Source organism: Olea europaea, chromosome 16 (genome assembly GCF_002742605.1).
Source record: "Olea europaea var. sylvestris chromosome 16, O_europaea_v1, whole genome shotgun sequence".
In the NCBI taxonomy this organism is placed as follows: Eukaryota; Viridiplantae; Streptophyta; class Magnoliopsida; order Lamiales; family Oleaceae; genus Olea; species Olea europaea.
Window position 1 is genome coordinate 12497041 of NC_036252.1, and position 12534 is coordinate 12509574.

General features: G+C 30.7%; 1 protein-coding gene across 1 annotated transcript; it reads right to left on the reverse strand.

The window, feature by feature from the left end:
• Positions 1-246: 246 nt before the first annotated feature.
• On the reverse strand, positions 247-2848 carry LOC111412151 (U-box domain-containing protein 17-like). Its single transcript, XM_023042941.1, has one exon. It carries the CDS (start codon positions 2506-2508, stop codon positions 355-357), a length of 2154 nt encoding a protein of 717 aa, XP_022898709.1. The 5' UTR covers positions 2509-2848; the 3' UTR covers positions 247-354.
• Positions 2849-12534: the final 9686 nt, after the last annotated feature.

Here is a 12534-nt window from a genome sequence, read left to right on the forward strand (position 1 = left end):
TGGGGGCTCTCTATTTGCTTGCATGCTGGCTGTTCGCCTTTAGTTAGAAGGAAATAATCAAAAGAATAATTCACAGGAGTAATGGACGTAACCTTTGCCCAAAAGTGTTGATTTTCATTGACAATCAAAGTTATATATAGGCAATTTAGCACATTATATGGTCATTCTAGCCGAGTTGTAATCTCAAATGCCCCTCAGTTTCTTCATGGATCGCAATCGAACTATATAGAAGAACTAAAATTTAGATTTTTCAGTAACCTTTTCCTTGTATATTAGAAAGAAAATTTTTGCGAATATTACATACTTAAAAAAATGTTGAATGGGTAAACAAGAACACAACTGTGCACGTTACCACTATAATACAGGCACCGAAATAGATACTGCAACATCGCCAGCAAAACCTGAATCCCTAACTGAAGTCGAGTTTCCAGCAAATGCGTACCCTACACCCATTCCACCAAAATGCAATGATGAATACTCACACCTCTGGAAAACTCGAGCAAGTGACACTGCTTTTCTCCTGGCTCGTTTTGTCCCTGTAAAGAGCAAACTCTGAAGTAAACCGGCCAATTCTGGTGCCTTTCGAACCCTCTCCGTTGCTACTGATCCACCACTTCTGCATAATTCAAGCAGCGCAGCCACCGCATTTTCTTTCCCCCTTGGAGTGCCACATCGCATCATTCCAATCAGCCCGGCCACTGCCATTTCCTCATTCCCGACTGCTTCTGCTCCGACTGGTTGCCGGACAATCAAGGCCAATGCACCAGCTGCTTCTTCAGAGACACATTCGCATCCCAGCGCCCCCACTAATGCTGTCATAGCTCCAGACTCTATCATTCTCACACAATTCTCAGTGTGAGTGGATAGATTAAATAAAGCTGTCACTGCATCCTTTTTTCCTCTTGGTGTTCCCTCTATCAACAGCCCTGCTAATGCTTCGACTGCCCCATCTTCTTCTGCTATTTGTTTCTTATAGTCATGAACAGCAGAGAGACTGAACAACGTAGCTGCAGCATTTTCCCTGGCCTCAGTCGTGTGTCCTGATCTCAAAACTTCAACTATTGATCCTAAACACCCTTCTATGTCCATGATTCGGGATTTGTTTTTATCATAAATGGATAAGTTCAGCATTGCAGTCACAGAATTCTCTTGTGCCAAGGCATCCGAAGATGAAAGTAGCGATTTCAGACAGGGTATTGCACCAGCCTCCGCAATGCAAGCACGATTTTCTCTTCCCGATTTTGCTAACAATCTTATCTCTCTGGCAGCCACAGTCTTCGCCTTTTCCGTTCCACTTGCTAGCCGTTCAACAAGAAGATCTGCTGTGGCTTTAGTAGCTTCCATTGCAGCCTTGCTCGGCAAAGCAGCAGTGTAACTCTCAGAAGAAGAATCCACACTCTCTGGCGGATCATATGGAATCCCATTAGCAAGACACCACTGCATGATCAAATTTCTCAGAGCCCGATTTGGAACTAACCGAGTATGAACAAGCATCTGCCCCGTCTTTGGACAAGTACTGTGCCCTTCCTCCATCCACCTTGATATTGAGAGCCGATCATAGGTCTGCCCTGTCGATACTGTCACCGGATCCCACATAAAATCCAATGATATTGGGCAGCAGAAATCCTTGGGAATCGTAATAAACGTATCTGCAATCTCCTGGGTAATCAGTCCTTTCTTCGTCTTCTTATGCCTCCACTTTCCCAATTCACCCTCCTCATCCTCAAATCTGAACAGCAAGAACCCACAGTATCGTGTTAAAGCCACAAATCCATTCAGTACTGAGGCTGTAGGCTCAATATCCCCCTCACAATTCACAATCTGCTCCTCCAAGAATTCAATCTCAAATCTAATACTTTTCACATCACGAATGGCCAATTTTTCCACAAAAAACAAGTACAGTTCATTCTGATCAGGAACCTTTCCATTCTCAAGTTCATTCAAGAAATTATAAAACTTCATCCTCAATATATCATCGTTCTTCTCAATTAACAATTTCGACTTTCTTGATTGTTTCCTTAACAATTCTACCTGTTCTTTAACGTCTTGAGATATATAAATTTCACTTAAAGGAAAAACATCCAAAAGTGTCAAGATTTCCTGATTTAGATCATGGAAATGACCCGAAATCGAATGGTTTTGAAGCAGAAGCCACAACTTACTCGACCCTTTAACATAATAAAGCAAAATTTTCGATCTGTAAAGCACAAGATACAACTCCTTGAAACATAAAAACACCTTTGAAGGCATTCTTGACAATCCCACTTCACAAAAAGAATCCAGAAGGACAGAAAACACCTGGATTTTCCGGATTAAAGATCTGAAATTCTTGCCCTGGAAAAACGGCACCATTCTATTGTTGACCGAAAACGATGACACCAACTCCCTAGAAACAGCACGTAGAGTATCCAAAAGGGCCTCGCTTGATAGATCCACCGGCGCCAAAAACGCCTCCAGTGACGGCGATCTCCTCCTCCTCAGCGACGAAAATATTGCCGCAGAAGCCATTTTTTACAGAAGAAAGATTATTATGTATAATCAATTTCCACGTAAAAAATAAACATAAATTAACGGATGTCTACGGTAAACAAGAAAAAAAAAATCAAGAATTTCAAGATGGGCTGTGATTAATTTATGAGATTAAGGAAGATTTATTTTTCTCTACCCCTGTGTGTGTGTGTGTGCGTGTTTTGTTGGGCATACAAAACTATGTATGACTAAATCCGCGTACAAGGAAGAAGTAGTAGAAAAAGTGCGTCGTTTTTGTGTGTGTTTGATTGATGAATTGACTGAATTTTCAATGGACAGTTGTTTTGGTTCTAATTGTTTTTTTTTTTTTAAGTAAATTTTATGCAGGCTGCATGAAAGTGACATTGGCCTCAGCTTTTATTTAGGAGCGGAGAAGAGCGGCGGTGGGTGGTGGTACACAGGATTATATTATCCAAATTTCTGTCCATTCATTTTGTATCCTTCCCTCTGTTACTATATCTTTATAAGACAATTCATAATTTGATACGAGTATATTAACTAATAATTAGGGACAATTGGATGCTAATTTCAAGAATTTATTACAACTTTTCTTGAAATTATAAGAATTTTATGTTTCAATTTTAGAAGAGGAAGTAAAATTTTGACTAATTTAAGGTGAAAATGGTAAGAATGATGCTATTTACAGTCATTCATTGTCATGTAACGATTAGTAATTGAATATATGAGGTAGAAAAAATTAATACATTAATATGTCAAATCACAAATTGTCATGTAGGATGCCACGTAGGACGATCACCGTAGTGAACAATTATGAATAACATTACTCAAATGATAAAGGGGAAAACTTATTATTGTTTTGCACTATTTTTGTGACTTCTAGCTGTTTTCGACAGATTAATTTGACTTCTTATTATGGTAATTATTATAACCACTTATTTGTACTCAAAGTTTGTTTGAAATTTTAATTTCAATAATTTCTCTACTACGCAAAGTTAAAAATGTAAAAGTTATTAATTTTAAAAGTAATTTGACTTTATCGAAAAGTAAATAAAAAAAAAAAAAAACTTTACCTAAAAGTTCGTTTCACTTAATTTTAAACTTATTCTTGAGGTATCACTTTTTGAATTTTTTTCTCTGATAAAATAAATGAAATAGTGGAATATAATTATTTTAATAGACCCATGTAGTTAATTTTTCTTGTTGCTTATGCTTATTTAGAAAAAAATAAAATAAAATAAAATAGAAAAGTAAATTTCTCTTCCAACTAGTGACTTTTCCATTTATCAATAAATTGAAATAAAGGTTATTTATTCTTTTCTAAGATATAAATATATCGCCTTTTGAGATGGCCCCATGATTTATGAATGTTGACCAACTAATTTATTTTGCTTTTATTTTACATTTATTGATAAAAGTAAATAGAAAATTAAAGTGGGGGAATGGATGATTATTCAATTAATTCAAGAGTTGACTAAAAGAAAAGTTTGTCTTAGCACTTTAACCCTAGGCGATTGTCCCGTTTTGCTTTTAGCTTAATTACAATTTTCTTCTTCTTCTTATGACATTTACCCTTTGACCTTTTTGAAATTATAAAATTAGATTCGAAATGAAAAACGAAAAGGGAAATAAAATAAATTTGACTATTTGTAGAAGAGATATATGTAATTTTGAAATAAAACTGTCAAGGTTAATTCCCTAAATAATCACTGCACTTTGCTAAAAAGTTCCCAAAAGGTACCGAATTTCAAAAGTATCCTAAATAGTCACTGAACTTTGCAAAAAGCTCCTAAAAGGCCATTGAACTTTAAAACTTTCCTAAATAATCATTGAACTTTGCAAAAAGATTCGAGAAGGTTACTCACTCAACTTTGCAAATTGAGACTCCATACATCACTGATTTAGTGACCTTTTAGGAATTTTTTACAAAGTTCAGTGATCTCTTAAAAACTTTTTGCGAAATTTAGTGACTATTTAGGGAAGTTTTGAAATTTAGTGACCTCCTGTGAGCTTTTTGAAAAGTTCAGTGTCTATTTAGATAAGTTTTGAAGTTTGATGACCTTTTGGGAACTTGTGGCAAAGTTCAGTGACTGTTTGTGATATTAACTCAAAACTGTCATATGAAAGAATATTTATGTAATTGATTTTAAATTAATAATAGTTTCTTCGGAATATTAATATTTGTTTGGTAATCCTATTTATTTTCTATAGTACCCAAACAACCTCTTTTCTTTTGTGGGGCAATAAAAGTGGGCAACAAAACAACCAGATGGATGCGTCAAGATGAGGTTATGAGTGCTTTATTTATTTTGAATTTTGCTACTTGCACATAAAAAAATGTACATAAGCGATTATCGAAAATAATGTAAAAAGAAAATATTGAATGAAAAAGTTGACTATAATTTAAGCTGATAAATGATCGAGTGGCATGTGGACATTATGTAATCCCTTATGTAAAAACTCTCGTTTTTCTGTACAAATCTTTTTGGTGACACGTATTGTCAATCTTCTATTATATTTCTACTGTTTTTTATTTATTTTTATTTTTGACTAAATACGAGATAGGACATTGCAGTAGATAGTGAGATTTCAATCATTCTTATCTTCATGCGGACTTTAAATGTTAAAAAATATTAATTTTTTAGAGTAAATCCATGTAGTATTGTCTGACAATTGCTCATTATACTCATTAGTTAAAAGTCGTCAAATTTGAATTGTATATAAATATATTCATAATACAATGATGTTATGGGTACACTATGATGTTCAATGGGGTGTCCAAAATGAACACTCGGCGCCTCAGCATTGGCCAAGGCCCCTGTCACGCCCGGGCCCACCGACGTCTCGACCAATACTGAGGCACATGGACACCATGTTGTACACCTTGATATATCACAAGCATTATTCTTCATAATATTCATTTCCAGAGGCATGTTTATTTAGATTTTTTGAAAATAAATTTTGTAAAAAGTGATTATTATGAAAATGATGTAGTTAAAAAATGAAAAAAATTATGAATCTATGTATAAAATTATTTAATTGAGAAAAAATATATTTGAAAATGTGTTTGAAAAAAATAATTAAAGAATATATACTAAACAAGAGATGAGTTAATTTGACTCTACAATTACTATTAAATTTATTAATTGTTAAGTTCCTATGTACAGTCATATATATTTTTCTATTGTGCTTGTCGTAACCCAAGTTACATTAAAGATAGAAAAGTCTTATGTGTGACTAGCAATACTTTTACCATCCTCACATGACGAAACGATCTTTTTTTTTTTTTTTTAATTTTGATACAATTATTGGTAAAAATATATTATTAGAGCTTATTTATACTTTGAAAAACTTCTCAGCTGTTGTATTTTAGTTATTAATTATTAAATGATTAATATATTTCTACAACCATGATTGTTATGACTTATTATACGCCTCCAGTCTTAATTCTTATCTATAGATATTTAATTTTGATTAATATGCGTAAAAGTCTATTGTCTGTTTTCTTTTTCCCCCTCTAATTAACGACGCATTATCAGTGAGAAATTCTATACAATTGAAAAAATGGATGATTTTTTCCGCAGAAGAAAAAACATCAAGTTCTATCCAATTGAATTTATAAAGTAATAATTACTTCGACCCCAAAGGCGTTGATTTACACGTCAATATTAGAATATTGATTTTATTGCTCAATCACAAACATTTATATGTCAATATTCGAGAAGAATATTTCTTGGAATAGCATAATTTAGTATGTATCATATTCTTGAATAATATAATATAGTTGATCTTGAAGAAACACCGATTGTATTTATAATGTCTTCTGAATACACAAGTTTTTTTGTTTTTGTTTTTTTATTATCTCATGTTACTTCATATCAATATTTCAAAATGATATTGCAATATTACGTTTGAAGAATCATCAATTTTAAATACCCATATTGTCGAAGAGGTATGACTGTATAAAATTAAGGCTCTTGAAGTAGCGTAACTTCAAACACATTAATATTTTGGGTGATACTACATGTATATCGGGATGTGTCCATCCCCTCAGATGGACGAGGATTCACTTGTAATAAAGTATGATTTATCTGAAGTGGGTCTCCCTCTATGTGAGAAGATTGAACGCTCGGGTAGACACCACTTGATGTACAAATAGTATTATCCTAATATTTTATAAAGAATATTTTATTGTTTTACCTGAAGAAATACAATCCAATTATATGAATGTTATTAAAAATGTATAATGATACTTTATTATTGTAGATACACTATTGCTTTATGTACCTACTTTGTTTTTCTGTATTACATATCGATTTATTTGCACAATTACATTTTATGATCTTAAATTTATTGTCTAAAATATTAATGAAGATAAAAATATATAATTTTCTATCTCTAGCACGCGTTTACTTTAAAAAGAAAAAATTACATGTTCGAAGTCAACGAAGTACTTGAAATTTTTATGATCATGTCTTGACTTTTTTATTTCAGAGCCCCACTTGAATGTATATTATTTGTAGCATATTAAAGAAATCTTTTTTCTATTTATTACTTTAGTGCTCAATAAAGAAATTATATTAATCTTTCTTCTCCTGGGCCCACATGAATTTTGAGTAACCGTGTTAAATTTAAAATTAATAAAAATAATAATGTTAACATTATATCATGTTAATCGAATTTCATCATAAGGTTTAGAAAAAATAGCATCATCTTATCAAATAATACAAAATTATATATTAATGATGTACTTTATTGAAATTCAATGGAATTTGCTTAATTTATTGATATTTGTTGTGGATATCACATTAAGATAATGTAAGAAAATAATATTTAACTCTTGTTTGAGTACCATTTTTTGTTAAAAAATATATTTTTGAATAATGATTTTTTGAAGAATATGTGGTTGAAAAACAAAGAATTTTTTTTATTTATGTGTAATATTATTTTATTGAAAATGTGTGACCGAAAAGAAGAAAGAGAAAAATGTATTTTGATAAAAACGGAGTTCAAACAAGGGTTTAATAATATATATAGCTTCTTGAGTCTCCAACTAGAGGAAAATAAAAAGAAAAATTAACAGTACTTTCATTTGGCATGTATTACACATTAATAAAGATGATTGAACCAAACATTGTTACGAGCTTGAAGTTCGTTGATTTAAAAAAAAAAAAATTATACTTTGGCACAATCAACTTAAACACCTAATAACATTTATCATGTGTCAAAATCAAATAATTGACAAATAACATAAGCCAAAATGGAAAGAAGTCTACGAGTGGAATTGAATTCTCCAGAGAAACAAAAAAAATTGAATCTATAGTTCGTACCCTTAAAAATATAATTCATTAGAGGATACATGTGATTCTTTGTAAAGAAGATGAATGAAAATAATGAAATTATAAGATAAAAAAGTTTGATTCGTAACAAAAGGTTTCTCACTCGAAATGAGTCTTATGATTGTAGTAATTGCATATCTCAAAAGTGAATTTTACATACTTATTCATGGTCTAAAATTGCGATATTTAATAGTTCTTCTGATAAGATGTATCTGAAACTATTGTATTTTACGCTATGTGGGTAAAACACAATGGCTGAACGAGGAATTGAAAGAAAGAAGCGAAAATCAGTGAAAAATGACGAAGTCCAAAGTTTACAAACTAAATTACAAATATCCAAGAATTCCTTTGGACCACAAGACGATACTTTGAAGATTGGTAGGAGACAATTAGGTGCAACTAGAAACAAAAAATGGATGAAATATGATCAAAATATTGTCACAAATCAATTTCCAGTTGCACAAGTTATATTTCAAATTTTTTTCTCAAAAGGTTGAGATCCATTTTTGGCATAGTAAATGTTCGAATTGGAAATATTATACTTCAAGCAAAGTTGTATCCCTTTGATGTAGCTTTTCAACATAATTTGAATCGCCTCAGTCAGATATCGAAAGAAAAATTGTGATCAAAATATTAACGACTGGGAAGAAACAAAAAACATGATAGCGCGAAGGCAACTTTCCTTATTGGAACTTTTTTGGGAACCAATTAGGAAGTGATTTTCAACCAATGTTTTACTCCGACAAATTCCTAACATCGAAATACATATTAGAGAGACCTCTTACATATATGTAATACTACAATATTCCATCAATTTCATCATAAAAAGAGGGGCAAAATCATATATTGTGAGAAGATTTCAAAAGCAAAATTCAAGAACTCATCAACTGGGGATTAAATTTAGGATTTGTGGGCAAAAAGTGAAAAATTATTGAAGATTTATCAATATTACTTTGAAAAAAATCAAGAACATTAGGATTCATCTTCTTTCATTCGTTAACTCACAATTCCGGGTGATGTTCTGTACATTCAACATGATTTCTTGTAATTCCAATATGCTGGTTGGTTTTATATATTGTTAGAATGAGATGAACTCTTGTTATGGTATTTTTAGTTTTTAATTAAATATTTTGACTTTAATTTCGTTTGATTTGTGGATGTTTATTATTATTATTATTTTTCTTTTTAATTACTTGATCACCAATTAAATTGTTAGTGAATTTTATTATTATCGAGAGATATAATAGGGTTTGAGCACAATATAATAAAACATTGTAAGATTTGATAAAGGATAGAGATGTACTTCTATAATTTATATGGTTTCAACAATTGTTATAGCACTTGTTAATACATTTATCATGATTGTATCTTTCATTGAGATTAAAGGGTTACATGAGGGGAATATATTTGATCACTATCGAGAGATACTTTCAATTAAATTAGGAACATTGATCAACATAAATGATTTCAAATTGACATTTTAATTATTACAATAAAATAGAATAACAGGAGGGACTCGAAATCTTAGATATGCATATCACATATTTGAAAATACATTTACTTGCTTTCGCTAGTTTAATTAATAATTTAGAGATTAGTATAGAAAAATTATAACAACTTATTTGCTATTTAATTAAAGTTGCATTTAATTTTATCTCGGTCAAATACAATGTTCCCGTGAATTGGATACTAAAATCACTACTTTATTCCATGTTCATGATTATGTTTACTTGTTGAAAATCAAACGATTAATATCTGTATGGTTCACTTGGCAGTGACATGTACTTTAAAATTAATGAAGGACTTAAAATGTCAAAAATAAATTATACATATCCCAATTATGTTCTCAATTAAATTGTAAAGATCATTATTCAAATTAAAACAATTCAAATCGCTTTAATGAATATTTATTGAATGATGATTATGAAAATGGCGATATTTGTCCTGGTGTTTTTATGAAGAAAATAAATATTACAATTCCGACAGTTTATGTTGATTATTTAAATTTTATTGGGACTTCTAGATAGCTTGAGATTATTTAAACAATGAGTTTTGAATAAAAGATTAAAAAATATCAAATTTTATCTTGACGTGCAAGTTGAACATTTTTGAAAGGATTATTTGTTCTTTAATCTTCACATACTGAAAAAAAAAAAAACATTCAAGTGTTTTTATATGGATAAAGCGCATTCACTGGCGTCACCTATTGTTGTTCGATCATTTGATACAAGATTCATTATTTCAGTTAAAAGATGGAGAAAATGCTCTTGAACCCAAAGTACTATATTTCATTATAATTGAAGTATTACCCTATCTACAAATTATACTCGGCGATGCATAGCTTTATCTGTAAATCTCCTTGCAAAACATATCTAATCCAACTCAAAATCATTGAAGGGGTGTTAAAACACCCTTTTTTTTGTTACATAAGAGTACTATTGACATGTGATAATTCCATTCATAAAAACTCAGATCTTTTCGTTAACATATGGTTGATTATAACCTTAAAATTTGATTATAACAAACAAACTAATCTCATTTGCTAATAAGCTGAATTCAAGTGGTTATAATTTTTCAAAGCATATGATGAAAAATTGATCGATAATTGTCAAAAGATTGAAATCTATTCTCACAGATCTAACTTAAGAAGGAGGTCAAGACCGAAATTACACATTCAAGAATTCAAGAGCTAAATTTCAAAGGAAGATCAAAGATTTGATTTTTTAGATAAAATGTAAATGTACCAACACTTTGATATTTGGCAAATGAATGTAGAAGCTCAAAATCCTTCTATGCATTAAAAACAACTTTGCACATTAAAAGTTATTGTGATACAATGTTTCGATCAAATATAAAAATAACTTTTAAAAATTATATTTGAACTCGAAAAATGTATTTTATCTTGAAAAGTTAGTTAAAAATACTTTTCAAAAGTCCATGCTGCTAAAAAGCTTCAAATCAGGTCAAACGGGACAAAAATGTAACAAGATCGTAAACTGTCAGTGGTCAACCGGAAGGAGCGGTGGTCGATGACAAAATTTCAAAGGTCCAAAATTTGATCATTCTGATGTTTTATACTTTGTAAATATCTCACTTCTTGCATCACTGCAACATTCTTTTAAGTATTAAAATGAAAAATATTTGAGCAAAATCTTTGAGCTTACATCTTATTTAATTCTTCAAACATTCACTTTGAAAACTTTTGATTAATTGAATCAACTTTTGAAAATCATCTTTTCCATCAAAGTTTTCTTATCTAATATTTGAACTTCATTCATACTTAATTTTGATCGTATCATTTATTGAGAGAGAAGTTCAATTTATAAACTCATCACTGTTTGGATTTGTGGATCATATAGAGGTATCGTAAAGCTCTATATTGTATAAGGATTGGTGCTCCTTGATTGCAAGTCACCAATAGCATTGTAAAGGATTAGATTGCATCATAAGTCAATTAATATAATGAAAAATGCATTGCTCGTGCCAGAGGGCTTGGTAACGGAGGTATAGATCATTGCTTTGGATCGAACATTCATAATTATATCCCTTACATCCTCTCTTCCCATCTACTTATTAATTCTGTATTTGTGTACGTTTGTTTGATTAACTTATTTGCCACCAAATTAGTTTAAATTTGGATTTATTTTTGAAAAAGTTTTAAAAACTAATTCACTCTCTCTTGATTAGCTATTCTTGGGTTATCACTTTTCTAGTCGGATATGTTGATGGTTGTTATCTCTACAATCTACATAAAGCTAAACCATAATAGGATATGCATCTACATGTGGAGAAACAACTATATCATGGAAAGATTTGTGAAGAAAAACCTTGATAGCAGCTTTTTTTGAGAATTTGTATTATTAAGGAATATAAGCTAACATACTCAAGCATGATGTAGATTAGTTTCAGTATTCCAACAACGTTGTATGAAAACAACGCAGTTTCAATTGAATAACTCAAAAGTACTATATCAAAGGGAACATGACAAATCATATTTTTCTAAAATTCTTCTATAAAAACAAGCATCGAAAGATTAGTTCATCAGTATTCAATATACTCACTCAAGTGACAATGTGGATGACTTATTCATAAAAGCATTTCCAACGTTCAATATTTTAGAAATTATGCATAAAATAATAATACATCGACGCAAAGATCTAGATTATCAACATCCGAGTAGTAGATCTACTCTTTTTTAATTATTCAGGTTTTTTCCTAGCGGTATATGACAGTAACTGTACTCTTTTTCATTTGTTCAAGGTTTTTTTTTCCTACTTAATTTTCTTGACAATGTTGAAATGAGGCATCATACTCCCAAAATAATTACTCATTTTCTTTCTTTTGATATTCTTGTCTAGTTCTATGTTTAAATAACAAGATTTTTAACTTGTCATGTATTGTGTAATTAATAATTCAATGAGGAGTGTTGTAAACTTATATCCCTACAACCTTAATTATTATAACTATTGAACCCTGCAACCCTAGTTCTAATATATAAGTACATCATTTTTGGATCTTCATAAAAAATGATTAAGTCTATTAACTTTCTATTTTCTTCTATTGTCTCTCTAATTTAAAATATCAATATCCTTTTGAATAAGAATTTCACCCTTCAATTTTCTAGTACATATGTCGGATAAACTTGGAATTTTACTTGATTAAGTAAGATTTGTCCGAAGGTCAAAAAAGTTTCTATTCCTTTTTGTTA